This window comes from Rattus rattus, chromosome 4, assembly GCF_011064425.1.
Source record: "Rattus rattus isolate New Zealand chromosome 4, Rrattus_CSIRO_v1, whole genome shotgun sequence".
Taxonomy (NCBI): domain Eukaryota; kingdom Metazoa; phylum Chordata; class Mammalia; order Rodentia; family Muridae; genus Rattus; species Rattus rattus.
The window spans coordinates 133311120-133337164 of record NC_046157.1 but is presented as its reverse complement, the minus strand read 5'-3'; the positions used below and the strand labels follow the sequence as shown (position 1 = coordinate 133337164).

Here is a 26045-nt window from a genome sequence, read left to right as displayed (position 1 = left end):
CACAGATTAAGTATAGAGGGACTAGGGTAGGGATGGATCTCCCTGGAAGGGGAGATAGAATAGTTATGGATGGGGGAGGGGGCTAGAACAGGAGGACAACACAGTAAGGGATAGAAGGGACTGAAATAGGGGTACAGGAAGGACAGCTAAAACTAAAGGCCATTTGAGGGTCCCACGGATGGACACACACACACACACACACACACACACACACACACACACACACGAAGGCAATTTAAATGAAATCACCAAGTTACAGGGGAGACAGAGCCCCAAACGGACATTTCTTGTCACCAAATGAAGCTTCCAATACCAGGAATGGCTCCAGGCCAGAGCGACCCATGGGAAGGCCCCAGCCCCTTCACAACTCAGGCAATTGCCAAGGCCATTGGAAGTTCTTCACAACCTGAGGTTAAGACCCTACTGCTCAAGACAATACTTACACAACTCACTGAACATGGAGGGCTTGAGCTGGTGCCTACCTAGAGCTTCCCCTAGTGGCTAGTGTTCAGGGTTCTGCACACTCCCAAAGGAGAAAGGCAAACACCAACCCTGCAAACCCTCTGGTCAACAAGAGTGACCTGTCTGTAGGATATGCTGGTGCAATGGTGGCACAAATCTGTGGGAGTGACAAGCCACTGTCTGATCTGAGTTGAGCCACTCCATGGTGCAACCCACGCACAGTGCTGTTTGGTGGCTGAGAACCTGAGCCTACACAGGCCAAGCCTACATAGGTCCTCAGCCTAGAGAACACCAAAATACAGCTGCTGGCTGAAGGAACATAGTAATAAAATGAGTCTCAATGATATGCTGCCACACTCATGATCTGTGCCTTGCACAGCCACCATCACAAAAGCTTCCTCCTGTAGCAGATGGGAACAAATATAGAGACCCACAGCCCAGTGTAGAATATAGAAACTACTGTTATCTAAATCAAGGTGTGTAAGCTATAAAAACATATAACCAACTGCCTGTTATTCCCTAATTAACTACATGCAGCTGACCGAATCCTTTGTCCCCTATCACTGTGAGCTCCAGACCTAATGTCTACAAGAATAAATTAGGAACCTTGAAGCCATATGCCCTGGATACAGCCAAATCTCCAACGGGCACTCCCTAGCCTAACCCGTAATGTCCAAATACAAGTGGGTAACCCTGCAGCTCCCCCTCACTTTGTGTTCAAAATGCTGTACAAACTCCCTTCAGGAATGAGGTTCAGATCCAGAACTGGACACCATCCTGAGCTTTCCTTTTTAAGTTTCCACTTCTAAAGTGAGTTTTCTTGGCTTCCACCCCAAACCCAACAACACCTGCTTGATTTCTAACAAAGACAGAAACTATGTGGCTCTGGATGGAAACTGGAAAGAATAGGGAGAGGGGAAACCATAATCAGAATATATTGTATGAAGGATCTTTTTTTAATAAAAGAAGAAAATAAAGTCTACACTGAATTTTTCCATAAAGAAGAAAGTAGGTCCTGTATGGCAGCTCACACTTGCCATCGCAGCCCTTGGGAAGAACTGGCAGGAAGGTGACTAAATGTTGCAGGCCAGCTTGGAAATAACAACCCCCCACCAAAAGAGAAACCAAAGAATAACATACAGAGAAGGTTCCCGAGCGATTTACAGTAGGTAAAGAAAGGGGGACAGACTTAATGAGAACTGCTCAGTGATGCGCTCACCTTCAAGGTGGTGAACATTATGCCTTGCTCCCCGTGCTGGAGATAGGGGTCCATCAGATCCTCAATGAGATGAACTTCAGAGCCTAAATTCCGAATCCTGTCCCAGACAAAAAAAGGATGGGAAGTTCATTCTGCCTCTAAGTGGACCGTCCTTTTGAATCAACTGATGATGGCAGACAAAGACCAGCTTAACCCAAGTGAAATTCTGTTCTGATAGGAGCAGACGGTTACCATCAGTTCAAGAGGAGCGGACTTGGTAAACAACAAAGACGTCAGAAAAGACTGGATACCTGGCCCGCAGCACCACGTATAAGAAGACAGGGAACAAGTCATCCATGGACCAAAGGAAGTCCTCCTGCAGCGATGCCAGCACACTCTGAGAGATCTCTTCGAAGGTCTGCTGGATCACTTTAAGTTTGTCTGATGGAGTAAATGTTGTGCTGTTGTGAAAACAAAGTGTAAAGAGATATCCTATGATTTTCCTAATAGAGTCATCTCTTACTTATTAAAAAGAAATAGCTCCTCTAGGTCACATGCCTCAGATTAGACACACTAGACAACCAGAGTGTGGAGGGATGGCCTGGACTCCTACAATGTTTGGGAAAAGGAGCCTGCAGCTGTCAGAGCTCTGGTGGGAGACCCTGACTGTTTCCTTTGCCCTGGTGGAATCCCTCTTCAGAATGAAAAGTTGGCTAAACATAAGTGTACACAGACAACATAGGCTCATCTTAGAGAAAAGGAACCCAGATGTTTCCAAAGACACTTTCTGATCTGCACATTATTCTGACAACATTTAGGAGTGGGAAGGAGAAAAATACAGCAAGATTCTGTCTGGGAAAAAAAATGGAGAGAAAGGGGGTGGGGATTGTGTTCTTTCTCCTCTCCCAGTACAGGAAGCACTACTTTCATTTGTCTGACTGTTCAACAGCGTGAGGCCATTACCTGATCTGCTGCAGACATTCTACTGCAGATGCAAAACAAGCATCCTTTGTGGATGGCAGTACCTGCATAGGGAGAATGAGTGTCAGAAGAGAGGCACCTTCCATAACAAGAACATGAACCATCCTGGGGAGAACCCAGCCTGCTGGGGGGGACCCAGCCTGCTGGGGAGGTCAGGCATTAACATGAGCACTGCTCACACAAAATGCAATCCTTCACAGCAAAGAAAAGCACGTTTGATAAGAAACTAAAGTCCACACTACCTTTTTACTCTCTCCAAGGATTGACAAGGTTGCTGGCCAGAATTTCCTACAATGAAACCATAAATTGTCAGCATAAGACATCAGTATGGCAGACGCACCCCTTATAAAGGTGATAGTTATCTTAGTTTCCCTGCTGTCATCAACAACAACAACTTGTCTCCAAATTGGTTCTGGGTTTTATGTTTTTTACTTACCTTTCCCCTAAGTTTTAGTAAACATCCTGGAAATGGCTTAATAGTATGAACAAGAATTCCTGAGAAGAAGCTGTATCTGGCTGTGAATGAGAACTCCCGGAAGGAGTCTATGTCTGCAGAGAATAAGGGCTGACTGGAAGTCAGTGCCAAGAGATTGGAATTTGTAGGTTCAAAGGCTAATTACTTTATCTTGGCTAATTTCAGCCTTCTAGAATAGCCACTCCTGGCTCTAAATCTGAAAAAACACCTAATGATAATAAATAAAAACCTCTTAGACGCTTTTAACTTAGCAGAACACTTTTCCAGAAATCCAAGAGTTAAGAATGTCATGAGATGGTATCTTGAGCCTATACAATAGTTGTAAGATAGCAGCACATCCCCAGCCCCCTCCCACACTGTCTCAATGTGCCTGCCTCTCTGGTGTACCCAATACATTTTAAACTCTCCTCCACTGATGACCTTCTTTGTTCTGAAAACTATAAAAACCGCTTCCATGTTAGAGCACAGAATTTGGGATAACCTAAGTCTGTGTTCCTAATGCATGGTCACTTCTAAAGGCTCTAGAATGAACTATCTCTTATTCGCTCTAGGATGAGAGCTGTGGTTTCTAATGTTGGTAATAGCAGCTACTGTATCCAAGGGGCTTTATCATAATATAATCTCAATCCACATCAATAATCACACGCTACAGCCCAGAGTATGTCCATTTACCTGTATCACATTTTTATTACTAAATTATTAAATTACTAAATTATTCCATTGAAAAAATGGCTTCCCAATAGAGACATACACATTTTTTGATAGTGCGAGTACATGGCTCTGGAGTGGGCTGCATTACCACTCTAGGAAAGGATGATAATCATTCCCTAGAACAAGAACCCGTGGTCTGAGACAATAAGAACACTTTTAAATCTAAAACTTTAAATTGCAAATGATGGGTGGGGGGAGGATAAAAGACAAGAAACACCAAAGATTTAAAGCAATTACCTTTTTGTAAGGAATGTGAGTATAAATTATACATCTTTATTAGGTAAGGTGAGCCATTTAGTTTATACATGATAATGTAAGAAAAAGCATGTTCAGATGGATAAGCGACTTCATAACCATCTTGGAATCCTCTCAGAAATGAAAACCACTAGTCTACTATGTGCTGACAGGCAGAAGAGCAAGCTGAGAAACCACACAAGCCCACATAAGTAGATGCCGATAAATTCTTGGCAGTGCTGAAGGATTTTTCAATTCAAACTTTTGGTTCTGCTCACCACTACAGTACCTACCTCTGTACTCCAAGAAAGCCCAGGAGAGCAATATCTGGCTGCTTGTTTAGTCGAAGCACACATTCCCAGTAAATGTCTTCCTCTCGGTCATTGTCCAGGGCATAGAGCATGAAGAGAGGCGGGTAGAGCCGAGGCAGCAGCACCGGAAGCAGTAAGCCAGAACTTGTTACTACATAACTACAAACACGAAGTGGGAAGGCAGGCATATTAATACTCATCAGAGATGGAGCTTCCGTATGGACTGCAAGGTTCACAGGACGTGCTGCTCTATATGCCTGTCCGGAACCAACTGCCAATTCTTTTAGATGACCAGAAACCAAACTGAGAATCTCTCTGGAGTCCATCTTGAGGCTGCTCTGGAAGGGTCACCTAACTCAGCACAAGTTGCCTTTGCTCAGCAGCCCTCATGAGTAACCATGTGTGGCTGTTCCCTTCCTGAGAGCAGCTAGGACCGTGAGTGACCTCAGAAGGGGTCACTGAGGAAATGGACCAGGTCTGGGGAAAGCAGCCATCTTTGAGGTTCTCTGGGAGTCCATGCAGCCTGCATACCACTCCTTCACCACCTCACCCGGGTCAACTCACCCTGGCTCTGGTGACTCGGATCTGGAATCTGATTTCCCAGTGCAGAAGGATCTTCTTCCAGTGGGCAGAGGAGCAGAGAGAGGAACTGTGCTGCCCTCTTCAGGAAGCTCAGGAAACAAGAACCTAAGTGAAAATAGAAAACAAACCCTAAGCTCTAGGTCCCGGGCAGTTGAAAACAGTAAATATGAACTTCCAACAGCTAATCTACCTAAGGGCCTATGAAAGGAGTTTAGCTATTTTATTTTAGTTCCTTGGGAGTTTCAGATGATGCGTCCTACAGACTGGGAATGGAGTGACTGAGAAACAGTTCCAAAACCCTTCCCAAGCAGGGGTTTATCTGCCTAAGGAACTGTCTACCCAAGGTCAACTTGCATCAGCTCTAATCAGAAACTCAATATAACCCCAAGTGAACAACAGAGATCTCAATGTAAATTTCAAAACTCTTCTAAATGCAGACTTGCTGAAAGTTAATTCTTCAAATGATAAGGGACTAAATTATTGACTATTTCCTGGGTTTGCTTTTTGTCCATGCCTTTATTTTTGTTCTAGAGAAGTGGTTCTCAACTTGTGCGACAGGAGTCTCACATCAGATAGTTATGCTACAATTCATAACAGTAGCCAAATTACAGTTGTGAAGTAGCAACAAAGTCATTTGGGGGTGAGGGAGGGGTCACCACAACAGGAGGAACTATATTAACAGGTTTCAGCATTAGGAAGGTTGGGAACCAGCCTTCGAGGGTTTTAGCTCTGATTTCCAGTACGTTGCTGGGCCTACCATGTTTATTGTCTGGTTTATTTCAAAGACTTAAGACTTTCAAAGGCAGCTTGCAATTTTCTCTGTTTTTTGTGGAGTTACATCTTGCCATCCACCTCTGATCTCTTTATAGTTGGGAATACCAAAAGAAACAAAGTAAAGAAAGTTCTTTTTAGGGCACATACCCAGCCAAGGCTGGAGCTGAAACACTCCATTGCAGGGATGCTTTTCACAGACATGCTGCTCCTCAGAACCTGACACACTCCAGTGTGCGGAGCACTCTGAACTTGGTAATATAGGGCATCTCTGGGGCAAATTCCTAAGTGACTCCGTAGGGAACTCGTTCATTAGTTTAAAACCCAGCTCACGAACTGCAGCTGGCTGCTGCCAGAACCTCTTCTCTACGACAGTCCCTGGCACATTTAGCCATGTGTCGTCTCTCAGTACTTCCTGGTCAGTCAGGTGCCCAGACCTGACCCAGCAAACACTTCGTTCCAGCTTCTGCCTCACTGTCTTCCTTTGCTGTTCTTGACAGAGATAATCTCACTGATATACTGCATGTACTCACTGATATACTGATATACTGATATATCTGCTCTTCCTTACACTAGTTCATTCGCTGAACTCTTCTCAGCATTTTTGTTTGGTTTAGACTGTAGGGCTCATCTGGCTCCTGCTGATTAGATGAATGTATGTGGTGCTGTTGTGAAGGGACAGGACTGGATATCACTAGAGAATGAAATGTAATGAACTCTATTGTGTGGTTAAGGTTTTAGAGGCATGGTTAAGCCTAGAAGTTAAATACAAATATAACTACTATATTTTACAGCAAACTAGACTTAGAAAACCAGAGTTTATTTTAGCCTTCAGTTATATTAAATGAGAACACGTATAAGGTAGTAAGTATCACATGAACAATTAAAAATGCACTTCCACTATTGAGTCTATTTATGGATCTGTAGCATAACGCCATTTTTGGATGACTACTTCCTATGATAAAGGGGGACACTTGAGCACCTCACAAGGCTGCAACATCTAGACTCAGGTTAAAGCTGCCACAGTATTAACAGAACACCCTGCAGCTTTCGAACATCAGTGTAACGATCTTACCTCACAAGTTGGAAAATCCTCTTGAGATAAGACTTAATCTCCTTCACAGCTTCCTGCAGTAACCGACGGTTGGCCCCTACGCCCACATAAGTCATTCTGTACACTGCAACCAGGGTCTCCACAAGCCTGCCCAGTGGGTGCAGAGGAGTGTCACAGGCCTGAAACCAGATGCAGGGAACACGATCAACAGGCAGCAAGAGCAATAACGCAGAAACCAGTTAATAATAAACCATTTCCACAGTGTCAGGAGTCAGTCTGGGGTCAGGAAAGCCCAAATACCTTAGCTTTCCAAATCTTTAGTCTATTGGAGTTGTATGGAGCTGGGGTTGGGAATACTTGCTGTGAGACGGGTCCCACACTGTGACCAGCAGAGGCAATGTCAGTTCTTGTGTTTCTTCAAGGTAATATCGCATACACATCCTATGACATGTTTTATTTTTGCTTTTCTTCTTATATATTTTAAAGTTTCTTTAAAAGTGATGTGTGTGATAGCGTGCAGACACCCAGAGAGAGGCCAAGCCTCAGAAGCCCGGGGTAGCCGCTGCGGGCAGTTGCAGGCAGTCTGATGTGGGTGTTGGGAGAACTCAGGTCCTCTGCTCTCAACTACTGAGCCAGCGCTCCAGCACCTTTTGTAGTTTGCTTTGGAAACAGGGTCCTGATATGTAGCTTAGGTTAGCCTCAAACTTGTGATCCTCATGCCTTAGCTTCTCACGGCTAAGATTACAGGGATGTGCTTGGCTGATCTGTGTTGAGTTTGATGTTGAACTCTTTCTTGTGATGGTACTCTACACCAAGAATTCCGGTTTTGGCCTTTTTTAATGGCTCAGGTATTTTACAGAGGAGGATTATGGCTAACAATATTGTACAACTCAATACAGACAGAAGAAAGGACTTTGTTTTTCATCACAAAGATATCTAGGTATCCTGAATTGATCAATATAAATAAAATACATAAATCTATGAGAATGTTATACTGTTTCATACAAAATGTAATTATTATCTATCAATTACGAACAAACTAAATTAAAGCATAGTGGCTAAAACCTATAATCTCTGCATTTGAGAGGCTCAGGCAGGAGCATTGCCCTGAGCTCAAGGCCAACCTGGGCTACACAGTGAGACCATTTTTTTTTAAAAGTCAGAGATTTAGCAAATGAAACAGAGAAAGTAAAACCCACATTAGGTTAACACTTGAATGATGATTGTGTTTGTTTTGGAGAGTCTACAGGTGGAGTAGAGATGAGACAAGGCTTCATGTAGCTCGACCTGGCTACGTATTTTTTTAGCAGATGGCCTAGAAGTCCTGGTCCCTTCCATGAGCTGAGATTTCAGGTGTACATGACCACACCCAGTTCTACAGCTGTTTGATCACTAATTCACAAAGCCGAGGTCGTTCTGACTTGTTTACCTTTATCAAATACTTCTTGATGTCTTCATATTTCTCCACAGAGAAGGCGCCAACGTGCTGGGGAATGTACTCCAAACTCTCCAGGGTCTGAGTCTGTGAACGGCTTAGTATTTCTGGACTGTGAAGAGGAAGAGAAAAGGCCAGCATCACGTTAGAAAGCAGAACAGTTGTAAGTGTGCACCTCAGTCACCAACTGAGGAGGAAGTGGACCCACCTCGCTCACCATGAGCATCCAACTGACCTAGCACGGGCCTAGCACGCTCATCACTAGCAGGTGACCTGAAGTTACACAATCCACTCAAAATGTTACTGGCTGAGCTGCTACTCCGAGCATAATATTCACCTGAGGTACTTCCCATATCTGACCTGCTACTCAAATGTGAATCAAAGAAGCATAAAACCAAAAGATTTCTACAAATCAAATGTAGCAGCTATACACAAAGATCAAAGTAAGCACTTCGTGTTTTAAATTTTTAGGTATATTTTGTGTTCAAATGTTACCTGAAAAAATATATGTCTGTATGTCTGCATGCATCATACGTGCATATGACCACAGGTGCCAGAGGAGGATCCTATCCCTGAGAACTGGAGTTAGAGACAGTGAGAGCCACCATGGGGTCTTACAAGAGCAGCGTCTTGTAGAGGCTCTGAGCTCTTGCAAACCTGTGTCCTCTCTCCAGCAGCACACCCTGGTGTTTTAACAGTAAGGTTCAGAGCACACTCGGGACTGTTCCAGGGGGACTCCGTGTACATGCTCAGTAAGGCTTGTGAGTTAGGAAAGGCTAAGACAGTCTGATGGAGAAAGGACAAAAGCTAAAGAAGAACGGTCGAAGTCCATCCGTAATTTTCTCTTAGTGCTTAGAAATGTTGGGCCATTTCTCCCCGGGCTGCACACGCCCACTGTGGGGGCTCTGTGCGTGGTGCCCACTTTTCTCTAGCCACTGTCACGATCTTCCTCTTTGAATGTGACTGTGCACTTCTGAACACACTTAGCTCCTGAGTTTGCAGGTTCATCTTTTACTGAACCTTGAGCCTTTCTCAACCATTGTTGGGAAATTGAAAAATGTTCACATGCCTTATCATTATTATTTCTCCTGTTCTAGAATTCTGTGGGTTTTGTATCCTCTGGAAGCGTGTACATTGGTCTTAACCACTGAGCCATCTCTGCCGTTCTTCTCTTCTAGAATTCTAAGTACAGACATTTAGGCCCATCAGTTCTCTAGGCTCTGCATTCATTCCCACCCCACCCCGGTTTTTCCTGAGGTTTTCCAGACTGTCCTACTGGCCTACTCCCAAGTTCACCGCCTTCTCCATTAGCACCTCAGCTCTGCTTCTGTGCCCATGCTGAATTCTTTAAGTGACTGTGCTTTTGAAATCTAAAGCTTATTTGGTTCTTCTTCATGTCCCCTACATCTGAGGGTAATTCCATGTGAAGACCTATTTCAAGGATGGCTGTGGCTGCTCGTTAGTTAGAGCATCTCTGCCATCGCTGTGCTAAAGTTTGTGCCAGCTAACTCCAACACCAGCCACCTCTTGCCCATGCCTGCTGAACATCCACTCCCCAAGGAGCGAAGCTACCTCTCCAGAACAGTGTTTTGGCCTTTAAGCAACCTCGGCAGTAAAACTGTGAATGCCAAGGCAGTAATGCACTTTCTCTGTTTTCACACAGAAAGACTCAAAATACTGACTGGGCTGGAGAAATAACTCAGGGGTTAAGAGCGTGCACCACCCTTGCTAAGGCTCTGGGCTAGGTTCCCAGCACCCACATAAGGTTGTTAACAACTGCCCGTAACTCCAGCTCCAGGGCATCCAAAGTCCCTAGCCTTCACAGGCACATGCATTCACTTACACACACACACACACACACACACACACACACACACACACACACACACACACACCCCAAAAAATATATCCTACCAAAAAAGAAGAGCCCAAAATATTAAGTAAATATAGTTCAAACCAATTCAGACTAAAGATTAAACCACTAAGTCCTGTGCACAGCCCTTGCTTGCCACTCTCAGAAGAACACATTCTGTGCATCCATTCTATAGAATGCAGTAAGGTGTCTCCATAAGTAGCCTATAGAGTCTCAGGATGCCTAAATCAATACTCTGAGAATATCTAAACTAAAAATGATGCAACTGAGGCAATCCAAGGAGAGAAAGGGCAGGGTGGGAAGGAGAGAGGGAGAGAGGAGGAGAGGGAGAGAGAAAGGGAGAGGGGAGAGAGGGAGAGCACATATGCATGTTTGTATGAGAGCTGGCATAGTGACCCATGCTGTATCACACATGAACAAACACTAAAGTTCAAAAGCCTTGGAGGAAGATTACCAGTTTCTCTAAAGAAAACTTACATTTTCGCCTTATGACTCTCTGCAAGGTCTGAAGAGAAACTCCCTGACTATGCCCCTGTCCTAAGTCTGTCAGTAGTGCTTGGATAGTTACGTCTAGGTGTGCACACTGTCACCTTTGCCCAAGCTCCAGGCATTTCCCCATCAAGCTCCTTGTCTGAGAGAGTGGTTCTGCAGACAGCCTGCAGTGCTAATTATCCCCTGCCTAGTGCACAGGGCTGGCAGAGCCCAGGAGGGACAGAAGAGGCCACTACGCCTAGCACACTAGGAAGTTCTGCCACCCTCGTTTCTCTTATAACTGGCAGAGCTACAGCTCCCCAGATCGCCTACATGATTCAGCTGTGACTGATACTGAACTTGGTTCCAGGCCCAATATATGCAAACACATTTTCTTCCTTCCAAATGAGGGTCTTCTGTTAGGGACAAACCAGTCCAAGCTACAATTCACTCTGCCTAGGAGCTTCCAAGCTCACTGACTTTCAAATCATATTACACATTGCAATCATATTACATCTGTAGTGGAATATGGCAAATGTGACCACTGTCTGGTTTCAAGTTCCCGACTCAGCATGCTGTGCCACGTGCTGTGCTGTGCTGTGCTGTGTGTGCTCACCTGTCTTTATGCTGGCGACGGTTGGTGGTCAAGGCCACAGCAATATTATCCCACGCTTTCCAAACCTCCCCTTGACCTGGGCTCTCACAGCCCAGCTGGCGCCAGCATTCGTCAAACACTGCTTTCCATTTCTCATCGGCGGCCACGGCCAGGTTTCCCAGCTTCCTGCTGATAGAGCCGCACCAGAAGTCACCATTTCTGCTTTGTGAATAATCATTCCCAAGGATAAAAATGGCCTACCATAAATTTCAAATACTTCCATAACCCAAACTGTGTGTACGTCGTATGTGTGCACGCACTCCCACACATGTGTATATGCACTGTGTGTGTGCATGCCCATGTAACGTCTGAGCTTTGCCTGACAGTTCAGTTCAGAATGCTTTTCCTGTCACCACATCTGTACCCTTCCAGCAGGATCATTTCCACATCTGCAACTTTAAACACCTGTGCACTAGGGCGTAGACTTCAAGCTAGGGCTACAGATGTGGCCATCTATATAGGTGGCAGCCGACATAACTTCAATGGAAGATATAACTTCATAGAAGTTATATAGTGTCCAGTCATCAGAAAATTCTCCTAGAACTTCACAGAAGTTATATCTTGTTTAAAAAGAACAATTTTTAAATTTTGAATTTGCTTTAAAATAGTAGCCTGCTTTGATGAAAGCAAGACAAGTCAACATTCAGTAACCACCACCCAGAGTCAGTACTCACAAGGCTTTGGGCCTGTCCTTATCGCTCTCATATAGGCTAGGTTTGAAGTAGGTCCCAGTGATTTTTATCCCAGATCCCCATTCTCCACTAAAATAACCTTCAATATAATCTCCATTTGGCATAGTCAGTGTTCCCTGGATAAAGCAAAAGAGAAGCGGCGTTAGACAAATGCTTAAATTTACAGAATTAGGAGGAAAAACAGTATCACACACTTAACATTTTCCTTTTTAACCTGCTTTTTTGCCATTCTCAGTTCTGATAAAATAACAAAAATGCATGTGTGCACATGTCCAGGAAGAACACACGAAAACAACTCTGGGTAAGGTAAAAAGAAAGAATAGGAGATGGGAAGACTAAGTTATATGAAACACACTACCCAGTTACAGGCCACTGCTGGCAGTGCTCAGGTCAGAGGTCACAGCTGCTAACATCTATCTGTCTGCCTTAGAAAATAGGTCCCTGCCAAAGGTTCTAAATCACACTCTGAGAGTCTATCTTGGGAAAGGGGGGGGGGAGAGGAGCAAATTAAACCAGCATGAGAAGGAACAATATGAAGAACAGACACCACTGAAACAGAAACCCAAGTTCTGCAGGAAAACACACATACACTGAATCATACAAAGCATTTGAGTATTGTGGTACATTCCTTTAATCCTAGTTTGAGGAGATGTGGGCTGAAGGACAAGAGGTAAAGGTTATCTTTGACTACATAGGGATTTATGGCCAATTCCTTCTAAGAGGTATTAGAGATTTAATGGGAAAATGTAACGAGGCAATTGAATATTAATGCACAAAATGTATTTAGACTTTTTTTTTCTTTTTTTTGGAGCTGGGGACCGAACCCAGGGCCTTGTGGTTGCTAGGCAAGTGCTCCACCACTGAGCCAAATCCCCAACCCCTGTATTTAGACTTTTAAAAAACTTTCTAAAGTCAAGAAAAATAAACGAGAGCATGGAAACAGAGAACAAAGTTGTTTCTGACCTTTCCACAAAGTGTCCAGTCATCAGAAAATTCTCCTTCATAGATAGTATCATCTTCCGAAAGCAAAACCCCATTTCCCTGTGTGAAGAAGCAAAACACAAGTCCCAAGACAAACCTCAGAAGACCTGCAAGTGAACACAGCCATACCCAGAAAGCCTCCCACCATCTGCAAAGTAGAAAATAGTACTAAGAAAGTCACACAGGGCCAGGCATGGTGGCTCAAGCCTGGTGACTCAGCCCTGGGATTCCAGGATCAAGAGGCAGAAGCAGTTTTTCCACAGGGAGTCCCAGCCTGCCTGGCTTAGAGTACAACCTCAGCTCAAGAAGCCACAACAAAAGTAGAACATTAATTAATTAATTAATTAATGAAAAGGTTAGGGACATAGGAGAGTTCCAAAGCTGAGGGGAAACACATATAAACAGCCCACTCACCATCATTTTATTAAGGTGGAAGTTGCCTTCGTAGTATAACCCAAACTGGGTGACCACCACCCCGTTCCCTTGGCATGCATCGTCCTGCCACATTCCCATGTACTTTTCTCCCCTGCATAGAAATAAGAAGAAAGATGAAAGCCAAATAAAACAAGGACAAAGCGAGAGAAACTCTTATAGGGCCTGAATTACACTCCTGGTCTGCACTGCTGCTGTCACCTTGGTCAAAGCGGCTCAATCCACCTCCACAGAGAAGGCGGTATGACGGCGAAGGACACACATGTGGCACTTGCACAGGAGCCTGACGCACTGCCCAGCAGACTGAGAACACGCTACATGCTTCTTTGACAACTTCAAGACACATTATTAAGTCGGGTATCCTGGCATGTCCTTGAATCCCCAACACAGGAGGCAGATCTCTGAGAGACCGAGACGAGCAGAGCTACACACTATGACTCTGTCTCACAAGAAAATATGTAATTAAAAAAGAACGCCACTGGGGTTGGGGATTTGGCTCAGTGGTAGAGCGCTTGCCTAGCAACCGCAAGGTCCTGGGTTCTGTCCCCAGCTCCGAAAAAAAGAAAAAGGAAAAAAAAAAAAAAAAGAAGAACGCCACTAAGTTATAATATACTTGAATCAAACCTTTGATTAATTAATTTTCCTTCCCAAAGTTCCTTGTCATACAAGGTTTAAGTTTTACCCACTTGAACTTAGAAGGTTTTTTACCATCTCTACTAAAAAATAAAACATGTTGTTACAGTCCTGCCACTTGGAAGGATAACTCAGGAGGATCAGTTAGAGCCAGACTTGGGTCAGAGAGAGAACTTTTTCTCAAAGAGAAGAAAAACATACAATAAGGCAGGCCGTAGCTTGTGGTGCATGCTCAAAGCCCTGAGTAGAGACAGGAGATAGGTAGGAGGGGGCAGAGGTGTATAAACTACTTGTTAAATCACAGTTTGCTGGGCATGGTGGAGCACACCTTAAACCCAGCACTTGGGAGGCAGATCTCTGAGAGTTCCAGGACAGCAACATCTACAGTGTGAGTCTCAGGCCACCCAAGGCTACACAGTGAGATCTTGTCTCAAAAAAAAGAAAAATATCTATAGTTTAGAGATTAAAAAAATAAAATTTTTTACATTTTATATATTCAACTGGGGTGGGGGCATGAATGCCACAGCATATGTGTGGAGATCACAGGACAATCTGTGGAATCAGTTGTCACTTCTACCACATGTGTCCAGGGATGGAACTCGGGTCCTTAGGCCCAGTGACAAATGCCCTTACCACGGAGTCATCTTGCTGGCTCATAAAGGTAATTTTAAAAATTTCACATTATGACAAGACTAGGTGGCACATGCCTATAATATGAGAGGAAATGCTGGAGGGGATCAGGAGTTCAAGGCTAGCTTTAAGGCTATCCTCAATTCACTCAAATAAACAAACAAACAAAAACACAAAAAATTCCCATTTTATAGAAGCTGTGGTGCTTAACATAAAGGGGGGTAGTGCATTAAATCCAAAGTAAATTAGACCAAATCAAACATGAGACCAAAAGAAATGATACTGCTCTCTAAGGCCTGAATTTAAGGAGGTGGGCTCAACTCCTGGCTTGTGAGCATGACAGGAAGACCTATTACTTAAACATAAACACAGTATATATCCTGCCCCAACGGTGCTGCCTGTCACTGATCCCTACTGCCCATTCCCACTTCCTATCGACTTTCACTAAAGGTTTTCTTCCATACAATAAAGATTTGGAAGGCACGGGATCTAAGTCAGGTGGTACAACTCTTGTCTGGTACCTAAAGCTGTGGTTTTGAGCCTCAGGACGGCATAAACCAGGCATGGTAGCACACGCCTGTAATCCTAGCAGGTTTACAAGTTTTGTCTGGATTAGAGTTGAGTAAAAATTTAGACTTACAGGTAAGACTTTTGTAGAAAATCAGGATATACACAAGAGGGTCTGAAATCTAGGTTCACCCTTGACTGTATAAGGAAGGTTTTTTGAGGAAATAAAACTTTTGTATATGTAAAAATGTTGGAAGAACAGTACTCATGTGAATTCTGAATGACCCTGACTTTGTGAAGTAGTCTATTGTTTGGCCCATAAGAAAAAAAAAAGATTCCTGAAAACTGTTTGCTTATGGTAAGTTCTTTTTCTTCTAATTTGTGTGCTTCTAATTGTGTGCGAAGTGAACTAAGTCTCACTATGTAGCCCAGGCTGACCTCAAACTTTAAATCTCCAACTTCCTGCCTCAGCTTCCCTCTGCTGGGATTACAAGCACACACCTCTAAGGGCCACCATCCCAAACCAGTAAGTTTCCGTAATGCTGTCAGATTAAGAAAGCACAATTGGTGCTTCTCGGACTTCCGGCTAAGACTAAGTGTAAGACGTTCAAGTCTTCATAGTCAGGGGGCTAGAGACGCAGCTTAGCAATAAAGAGCCTGTGCTGCTCTTACAGAGAACCAGAGCTCAGTTCCCAGCCCCACATCTGCAGCTCACAGCCACGGCGATCTCCAGCTCTAGGGGATTATCCAGTGCCCTCCTCTGTCCTGCTGAGACATGGCACTCACGTTTATACGCACGCACGCACACACGCACACACGCACGCACGCATGCACGCAAGCACGCACGCACGCAAGCACGCACGCACGCAAGCACACGTGCTCAAATACGGGTGTGAGGGGTAGGAACCTTATCTGCTCACTGTACACACTGAGACAGAAGCAGAGCACTGTACCTGGTGATATCATCGAAGACGCCATACCCTGCTTTCTTGTCCATTACCCACTGGCCAATGAACATGCTGGGAGAAGAAGAAGTCAGTTTTCCACTCCGGAGGAGACCGTGCCCATGGCGCATGTTATCTTGAAAGCAGCCTTCAAACACTTCACCAGAGGCATAGCTGTGGTTGAAACGGACAGAAAGATAACATGCACATTACAAAGGGCTTATGGGTAGCTATAATTATGTTTACTATTACTGAGCATTAAAGAAATAAAAACCCTCTAGTTTGAAGAACTGAGCCTCGAAAATTAAAGGCAATATGAATAATATTTTGCATTAACATGAAAAATGTGTTTGGTCTCATAGGAAATAAAATGAGCTATCAATGAGAAGAAAGGAGGCATAAGGTTTTGTCTGGATTAGAGTTGAGTAAAAATTTAGACTTACAGGTAAGACTTTGGTAGAAAATCAGGGTTTATTCTATAGGTAAAGAGGAGTTATGAGCCACATTTAGTAATACTATCATCATGCCACAGAGGGGATGCTCTTTCAGTGAAGACTTTGCACACAGTTTTGGTTATTAAAGACAAAACCTACTCCTTAGAAACTGCCCACACCAGCCTCTAAGGAGGCAGGGAGAGCCCAGAGCCTGTGCGACACGGGTTATTACCTGTACACTCCTTGCCCACACATTTTCCCCTCCTTCCAATGGCCCACGTAATGGTCTTCTTTGTTCAGGGCCTTGTTTGGGATTCTGTATTCACCATATCTGCCAAGGGAATGAACAGCATGAGGAGATGCCCAGACGCAGAGTCTGAGAGGAGAGGACTGGACCACAGGCTGCCCTGAGTCACTGGCGAGAAGCTTTATTCTAAAGCTAACGAAAAGCCAGGCATCTGTGTCCTCACCTGTCTCTGTCACTAATTCCCAGCATCCCTCTGGGCAAGTCATGGTAAACCACAGTTCGTGCACCCTTCTAGTAAGTAGGGCAAAGCAAATAATACAAAGTCCCCTTTCCTTCTAAACCTATTTAAGATCTTGAAATCACAAAATTTGACATTATCGCTCATGTACATTTATGTATATTTTTTTTCTATTCTTTTTTTTCGGAGCTGGGGACCGAACCCAGGGCCTTGCGCTGAGCAAGCGCTCTACCACTGAGCTAAATCCCCAACCCCCAAAATTTCCCTTTTAACAGGGAAACAAATTTGAAGCTACTTAAAAGCAGGCCTAAGGCGCAGCACAGTGGTAGGGCAGTTACCCAGCATTCCCAAGACCCTAGAGTCCATCCTCAACACAGCAAGTCGGGGGAGCAAGGAGGATGAGATGGGGGATGGGACTATTTCTGTAAAACTGAAAATAAAATTCCTCTGTGTCCTCTGCGTAGAGGTGACACTGCTGTGTCATTGGCTCGCATAAGTATCATCGTCAATGTCTATGAGCCCGCATATCTTCTGCATGGATCCCAACACAACAAATGCCTACACAACAGAAATCAACCGCTTGTTTGAAAAGCAAACAAGACTTAAACTCATCTCCTCCTCTACACGTATCCTTACCCGTCTTCCAAGCCATTCCTGAACGTGCCAGAATACACCTTCCCATCAGGCCACTTCAAAACACCCCTGCAAGGCATCAGCAAAAAGTAGTAACTGTCAACTAATGGTCCAGAAAACCAGAGCTCTTTCCATCACGTGAAAACATGAAGCATCTGTCACCTTCCGTGCGGCTTCCCTGAAAGCCAGCGCCCATTGTAAGTGGCGTCCTTTAGGCGAGTATCCTTGTAGAAAGTGTATTTGGCACTTCTTGAGATGGGTGGTTCCTGCCTCTGAACAGTGCTGCTGCCTCCGTAAAGTGGGAAGTCGGACGTCCCCCTCAAAGCCTGGTCCACAGCTTGGCTGATAGCCCGAAGCCACTTGGTCTAGAAGCAAAGAGTCCATGTGAGGAAGCTTAAAGCAATAACCCATCCAGCACCACACTGAGTGCTGCTGGCTCTTCTGCAGTTCCTTTTCTATCGCCTATCACTGTGCTTACTGAGAGATGTGAACCAGGTCTTAGAACTTACTGTTCTTAATTTTAACCCACACGCCTATGGTCCCTTGATCTTTGACAAAGGCACTAAAACCATCCTGTGGAAAAAAGCATTTTCAACAAATGGTGCTGGTTCAACTGTCAGTCAGCACATAGAATGCAAATCAATCCATTCTTATCACCCTATATAAAGCTTAAGTCCAAGTGTATCAAGGACCTCCACATCAAACCAGACACACTCAAACTAATAGAAGAAAAAGTGGAGAAGAGTCTCAATCACGTGGACACTGGAAAAAACTTCCTGAACACCAATGGCTTATGCTCTAAGATCAAAAATCAACAAATGGGACCTCATAAAACTACAAAGCTTCTGTAAGGCAAAGGGCACTGTCAATAGGACAAAACAGCAACCAACAGGTTGGGAAAAGATCTTTACCAATCCTACATCTGACAGAGGACTAATAGCCAAAATATACAAAGAACTCAAGAACTTAGACTCCAGAGAATCAAATAACCCTATTTAAAAAAAAAATGGGTTACAGAACTAAACAAAGAATTCTCAACTGAGGAATATCGAATGGCTGAGAAGCACCTAAAGAAATGTTCAACATCCTTAGTCATCAGGGAAATGCAAATCAAAACAACCCTGAGATTCCACCTCACACCAGTCAAAATGGCTAAGATAAAAAACTCAGGTGACAACAGATGCTGGCAAGGATATGGAGAAATAGATGTTCACAGCCAATCATTGAACTAAGAATGGGATTCTCCAATGAAGTGTTAGAGAAAGGACTGAAGGAGCTGAAGGGGTTTGCAACCCTATAAGAAGAACAACAATATCAACCAACCAGACCCCCCCAGAGCCTCCCATGGAATAAACCACCATTCCCAAGAGAACCCAGGAATGGACCTATGGCTCCATCCGCATATGTAGCAGAGGATGGCCTTGTCAGGATCAATGGGAGGAGAGGCCCTTGGTCCTGTCAAGGCTCGATGCCCCAGTGTAGAATGCTAGGAGGTGGGAGTGTGTGGGTGGGTGGGGGAACACCCTCATAGAAGGAGGGAGGATGGAATGGGTGTTTTTGGAGGGGACACCGGAAAAGGGGATAACATTTAAAATGTAAATTTAAAACGTCCAATAAAAAAAACAAACAAAGCAAGGAGGACTACTGTGAGAGTTCCAGGCCAGCCTCGACCACAGAGTAAGATTATAAATTAAAAAAAAAAGAATAGACTAAATAGAGTAGAACAGACTAGACTAGACTAGACTAGAATTACAAAGAACCATCAGGCATCATGGAGTATTCCTACACTCCTGACACTTGAGAGGTTACAGCAGAAAGAATTCAAGGCTAGACCGGGCTGCTACACGACAAGATTGTTTCAGGAAAACAAAACAGAAAGGCAAAAATCTAGTTTTGATTTAGTGGTCATTAATGAAGCAACAATGCTTATGTCTTTTTTACTAACAATAAAGACAGAAATGGCCAAAGTTAAGAGCAATCACTAACCTTTTCCTGGGGTGTTGAAGAAATGAGCGTGAACTGTTCTTCAGGTGTGGTTATCTTTAAGCCATTCCTAAAATGTTCACATGGATAAGCACCAATAGATACGGCAACCTGTCCTTCTTACTGGAGGACATGCTCCCGCACTCCTGCCCCACCCCACTGGGAGGAGAACTAGCTCCTGCTGTAATCTCAGCTCCACAGGGGACAAGATGCTGAGTGACAGTTTTGTCACCACAGCACAGAGCCATGGGGATGCCCACCTGCTGCTCACCATGGTCCTCACAGGACATCCAGTACCAAGGGGCACTTTGCTATCTCATGTGCTGGAAAGTGAGGACGAGAAGCCAGCTTCCTAAACCCACCACCCCACTTAAGGAAATAAGAAGAGGAGGCACTTACACGCCACCAGTTTCTTCGGAAAGTGGCTCTGCCCAGAGTGTGGCCAAAGGGAACACGTGGTGTGTGGAGAACTGAAAGAGAACATGAAGGCTCGTCTGTGACGAGTCCGCTCCACCCTCAGGTCTGCCCCCTGAGAAGCTGAAGAACGGGTGGGTGGCACCGTCTCTGCTGTATCACTGTAACACTGCCACCTCTGGTGGGTCTTCCCCCTCTGATGCAAGGACCCCTCACATGGCTGACATTCTCAAACTAGAAAAAAAAACCTGGCTCAGAGAGGAGGTGTCTCTTATTTAAGTGTTCCTGGATTCAATGGCAACTAGCAACCACAAAAACAGAACAAAACACCTTGAATACAGCGAAACCAGAGGAGATAATTAAACATTCTCTTTTATTCAATAATTACAAATAAATCACAGCAGTGCTTAACATAAATAGACAGTATACAGCCATGTGCTATATAATGACATTATCAGTCATGAAATTCCTTCTGCCTAGTGATCTCATAGCTTCCATAGTACACCACACACTCATGTGTTTATATATATATTCAGATACACTAATGTTTACCATTGAGTTATGGCTGCCAACAGTCTTCAAGAACAATGACCCGCTGTGTGGGTCACAGCTTGGAAGCGCTAGGCTATACTGGATAGCCTGGTCTACAGTAGGCTAGACCTTCCAGGTTTAGATAAGCACACTAACATTCGTGTAACAGTGAAATTGCCCAATACCATATTTCTTGCAACACAGCCCATCATGAAGCAGCTGACTACTGTCCACTTTCCAAGGTTTCTTTTCAGCTAAGAATCCAACCTACCTGAGCATGGACCAGGGCATCATTGAAGAGAATGAACCAATTCACAGAAAACCTGCCAGCATGCTGCAGGGAGAGGGCTCGGTTACTGCTCTCACACAGCAGCCGGCGCTCTGGCTTCCTCAAGGAATCCTACAGCAAGTGAACACAAACTTCAGTGAGCCAGAGGAGGATGAACTAGATTCAAGGAATATTTAGGGGAACTTTTAGCCAGAGCTTACTGCTGCATCAGATGTTTCCTAAAACCAGACTTTAGGAACACACAGGAGATTAAAACAGGAGCAAGCATAACAAAGGGCAAAGGCTGCAGAGCACTCCTGGGAACCAGGGAAGGTGCTGGGATTCAGAACACTCATGACTGCATTCTCAGAAGGGCATCACCCAGGGCTACTGCTACCAACAAGCGAGGAGCAGAGAAGGAGGGCTAGAGCAAGCAGCGACAGTGGGCAGGGCTACCGTCATTTTTCCAGGGAAGGTCTTCCAGAAGCTCAGCGTGTACTCTGCTTCCTTCCTCTTCTTGCCAAGATGGAGAGCAAGAGACTCATAACAAGAACTGGAATCCTGCAGCTTTTGATACTCTGGCGATGTCTAGAACCAATGAACAAGGGGGTAAGAGCATAAAACACTGTCCATGAGCTTCAGCCTATGAGCAGTTCAGATGAGTTACAGTCAACACAGGAAGACAATTCAGCCTGAGAACACAGGTGGCACAGGAGCCAGGGAATGGGCTGATCTCAGAGAACTCCAGTAAAGTACATGTGAACAGGAGCAGACACTTGTGGCAGTCCTGGGAAGAGAGCTGCAGAATTGCAGGACTCAGAGAGACGCCTCCTGCTTTGTTCTCAGGGTCCTTTGGTGTTGGACAGGTGGACTGGATCTATCAAAACTATCATGTTAGAAAATACAAATATAAAAGGCTTATTGACTTCAAACAAGATTATAAATAACAACTTCTTCATGTTTCCATTTCCCAAAACATGAAGAACTCTTACTGAGAAACGTGGCATTGGCTCACACTATTTAAAAGTCCCATTATGACCTGGCTTCTGAGACAGTAGCTGTGCTTTTGCTTTTAATCTGTTACACCGCTTAGATGAAATAAACATAGAAAATTTGATTTTATAAAGATAGTTTGAAAATGGAGTATCTTAATAACCATTTCAAACAACTGTTGATATTCTCCTGCTACACATTTAAAAAAACAAAAAACAAAAAACAAAAACTTGCTAAAGGGTAGTCTCCTAAAAGGTATTGCAATCTGTAATCTGGAACACTGGCAATCAATGTTTCCATGTTAATTAAATTAACTAATTGAGCTAATGATATGGTACAGTGGTAAAAGTGCTGCAGCCAACCCTGATACCCTGGAACCCACTTGGTAGAGAGAACTAACTCCTGCCAAGTTGTCCTCTGACTTCAACTTGCACATGTGCGCACGCGACAGACAGACACACACACACACACACACACACACACACACACACACACACACACACAGAGTCAAACAAATTTAAATGTCATTAACAATTAATATGATACAAAAAATTTACTGTGTTAAAATTTACAGGTCTACCTTGGCTTTGAATATGTGATTTTGTAACACTGTGGTCTGAGAATTTGAAAATTATATACACCATCCAAATGATACCTTTTATACACCAAAAAATAACATTGGTACTTTTCTCATCAGAAAAATATTCTAAGTATTGAGAAACTGTCAGGCTCAAATTACAAACACATGTCTCCATGTATTTTGCTCTTAAAAGTTTGACAGACATACACTTCCAGCACTTTGGAAGCTGACAGAGGGACTGTCACAGTGCAAGGACAGCCTAGAGTACAGTGTACAGTCATTTGTAGGATTCCTCCTGAACACATTTCAGGAATTAGTAGTGTTGGTCTTAACTGCAGGCTTAAGGCTGGTGTCACTTGCCTCTGTTCCTGCTTGTGCATTACCAATGTGTACACCACAGAGAAAAAGCAGTGTCCTCCTGTGTCAGGAAAATATTCTGACCTTGCAAACCCTCAACAGTATCTGGGGACTGTATCTGGGGACAGTATCGGGGGACAGTATCTGGGGTCTACATGCCAAGCTTTCAGAGCTAAAGCATCTGTTAGCTCAGTTTCGGGGACTCTGATGCCCTTTTCTGACTTCCACAGTCCCCAGTTAAGCACACAGTGCACATACATACATACATACATACATACATACACACACGTGAGCAAAATGCTCACACACATACTATCATTTCTAATTAAAAAAAAAAAAAGCAAAGCCTGAGCTGTGATGGCACACACCTTTAACTCAGAAGGCAGAGGCAGACAGATCTCTTAGTTCAAAACTAGCCCGGTCTACAAAGTGAGTTCCAGAACAGCCAGAGCAATACAGAGAAACCCTGTCTCAAAAAGCTAACCAAACCAAACCAAACCAAACCCGAAGCAAAGCAACTCCATTAGAAGGTGCAAGTGCTGTGCATGTGTGATGAAAGGGCAGTCCCTCCCGTAATGAGTAATTACATTCCAGGGCCTCACAGTTTGACACATTCATTTAAGAAACAATGAGTTTCTAAGTGACCAAAGGCCATGATCTTTGTCTCCTGGGAATTTATAAAGACACAAAAGATGGTAAGCACACCAAGACAATGCAATGTTCTTGTTAGTAGCTTGCATAAGAGAAAAAATAATCCTGTAGGTAGAGTGGTTAAAAGAACAGACTGATGTCAGAGTGCCTGGATGTAAATTCTAGCTTGTCACTTCTCAAGTGTGCCTCAATTCTCTCATCGGTACAGTGGGATAAGGGTCACACCTATTCTACAGAGTTGATGTGTGGATTAAACGAAAAGACAGAGCACACTCAGAACAGTGACTGGAAAGATGGAGTTGACTGCACATGACTTTAATCCTGGCACTGGAGAGGCACAGGCAGGTACATCTCTGAGTTCAAGGCCAGCCTGATCTACAAAGCAAATTCCAGGATATCCAGGCCTACACAGAGAAACCCTGTCTTGAAAATCCAAATGAAAGACAAACAGAAAGACAGGAAGAGGGAGGGAAGAACAAATGACAGTGACCAAAGTGTGAAATGCACTAAATAAAACATTAGGAATAATTAACATTAGATATGGAGAAGCTTTATACATACACACACACATATATATTCTACATGCATACAATATACCATCTACCTTATACCTCAGCCTTGTAAATTATAATCTGCAGTGATGGAATGTGAGTGTGCTCCGTGCTAACAAGGCTTTCAAAGGTGACTCTGATACTTTATGATGAAGACAAAGACCGAGGATGGACCATGAGTGAAACTGAAGAAATAAAACTGGCAAAGCACAGACAGGGTAGCCACGCCAGAGACGGGCAGGTTGGACCCCTGACTTCGTGAAGTGTCCATGGACATAGCGTCAAAGGCTGCCAGACTAAAGGCAGGGTTAGCTGTGTTTCCAGAGGATATGCCAAGCACATAAACACAACACGCTGGAATGGGAACTGACAAATCAGAGGGAGGGAAACAGTAAAAAACAGAAGAGGGTGTCTACTATGTGGGGCCTTGATGGCAAACTAAACGAACTCATCAGTCTCTGGAATACGCCCTTCAGACTAGTTACAGGTCTTTTTGGACAAGGTGTTACCATGCCTGGCCTCAAAATCTTCATCCTTCTGCCTCTCAGCCTTCCATGTGCTGGGATTGCAGACAAATTCCCCCACACTCTACTTTTCCTGAATAATTCTTATCTGGACTAGTACAGATTTTTTTCTTTATTGACTGAGATGACGTCTATAACCCACTGTGTTCAGGTCCCTCAAACTTGCATAGCCAAACTACATCAGTTTTAAATTAAAACTGGAACCAGACTGAAAAAAAGAAAAGATCAAGATCACAGGAGGATCTCATGGAGAAACTCTTATGAGTGCCTCCACCCTGTGATCTGAAGTCTGCCTAGGTCAGGAGGCAGGCCAGGATGTGAAGGTTTTAAGGAACCTTGGGGTTGGTACAGTTTCTCTGGAAACAAAGTGAAATCACATTTCTTGGCATGACTCTACCAAGAGCCCAGGCCAGCTGGCAATTCTACCTCAGCAATGCCTTCTTTCCTCGCCAGATTTTATGTGACCCGTAGTCAGCGTGTACTCCACACACCCTGACACAAGGAAGGAGCAGCTCTCACAGCTGCACAAAGTGAGTCTCAATAAGGCCCTGAGCAGAAGTGAATCCACAGCGTGGAAAAAAAACCTGCTCCAACCTGCATATCCTTTCTACATCCACTACTCCACAGAGAAAGAAATCGTAATTAAACACACAAATACTAACTTAATGGGGCCCAACATCTTAAGGTGACTTAATCCAAACTTTTGACTCTTGGCTTCCTGAGTATTCAAAGGGGCACAGAGGACCTACCACTTCAAAGCAAGTGGCGAGCTTTAGCAAAACTTTTGCATAATTATGAAGTCGTCTGATTGGCAAGAAAAACAGCGCATTCAGTATTTCCATCAACTGAGTGTTCTCATCATTCACTTCTGACAAATCTTGCAAGAGTTCTTGGTTTTTATTTAGGAAATCACTGGAAAAGAGGGAAAAAGAATCAGTGGATCATCTGGTTTGAACGATATGCCACAGAAAGTTTCACTGCCGTAACTTCTGAACACACGCACACTGCCTAGGTGTTATAAATGAATATAGATGCAATAACAGGACTGAGGTATGAATAGCAATCGTAACATTTTTACCTATAAAACAGGATTTTAAAGTGCAAGCTGTAGCACTAGTAGCAACATAAGAGAAATGGTTAGTAACAGATCTTTCCCCATGTTCCAGGAAAGGGGATAAATGACAAATGGCACCATTCTATTATTTTCACAGATCTGGTAGGTCTGGCCACTGCTGAACAGAAATACCGGTGGAAAAGCAAGCTCCTTGTTCAAAGCACTAGCATGGACCTAAATCCTTCTAAGCTCCTCCTTTCCCTTTGCGACGTCAACACGAGTTGACCACTGGATTATAATCACAGGACTAAGACGAGCCCGGTGTGGTGGTGCACACCTGTAATCCCACAATTCAGGAGGGAGAGGCAGCAGGGTCAGGAGTTTAATGAGAACCTCAGCTATAGAGCAAGCTAAACCCAGCCTAGGTCACTCTGCCTCAGTAATAGTAATAATAATAAATAATAATAAATTAATGAGCTCTCTAAATTTATGAATTGGGAAGACTAGTAGGTGAACACAAACGAAACAGCAGAAATTGATGAACTATAAAACAAG

General features: G+C 44.0%; 1 protein-coding gene across 1 annotated transcript in view; it reads right to left on the bottom strand.

Moving 5' to 3' along the window:
• Positions 1 to 26045, bottom strand: part of Als2 (alsin Rho guanine nucleotide exchange factor ALS2) — a 72393-nt gene that overhangs the window by 2551 nt on the left and 43797 nt on the right. Inside the window, exons 13-33 of the mRNA XM_032901150.1 lie at positions 25186 to 25348; positions 21237 to 21368; positions 20784 to 20912; positions 19967 to 20037; positions 19571 to 19637; positions 17747 to 17949; positions 17588 to 17653; positions 16699 to 16797; positions 16042 to 16206; positions 13301 to 13412; positions 12869 to 12946; positions 11888 to 12021; positions 11175 to 11342; positions 8209 to 8326; positions 6801 to 6958; positions 4937 to 5059; positions 4355 to 4531; positions 2884 to 2929; positions 2624 to 2685; positions 1972 to 2121; positions 1682 to 1778 (exon numbers count right to left, since the gene is read on the bottom strand). Coding sequence (XP_032757041.1) covers positions 1682 to 1778; positions 1972 to 2121; positions 2624 to 2685; positions 2884 to 2929; positions 4355 to 4531; positions 4937 to 5059; positions 6801 to 6958; positions 8209 to 8326; positions 11175 to 11342; positions 11888 to 12021; positions 12869 to 12946; positions 13301 to 13412; positions 16042 to 16206; positions 16699 to 16797; positions 17588 to 17653; positions 17747 to 17949; positions 19571 to 19637; positions 19967 to 20037; positions 20784 to 20912; positions 21237 to 21368; positions 25186 to 25348 — 2518 coding nt within the window. The remainder of the gene's footprint in view (positions 1 to 1681; positions 1779 to 1971; positions 2122 to 2623; positions 2686 to 2883; positions 2930 to 4354; positions 4532 to 4936; positions 5060 to 6800; positions 6959 to 8208; positions 8327 to 11174; positions 11343 to 11887; positions 12022 to 12868; positions 12947 to 13300; positions 13413 to 16041; positions 16207 to 16698; positions 16798 to 17587; positions 17654 to 17746; positions 17950 to 19570; positions 19638 to 19966; positions 20038 to 20783; positions 20913 to 21236; positions 21369 to 25185; positions 25349 to 26045) is intronic.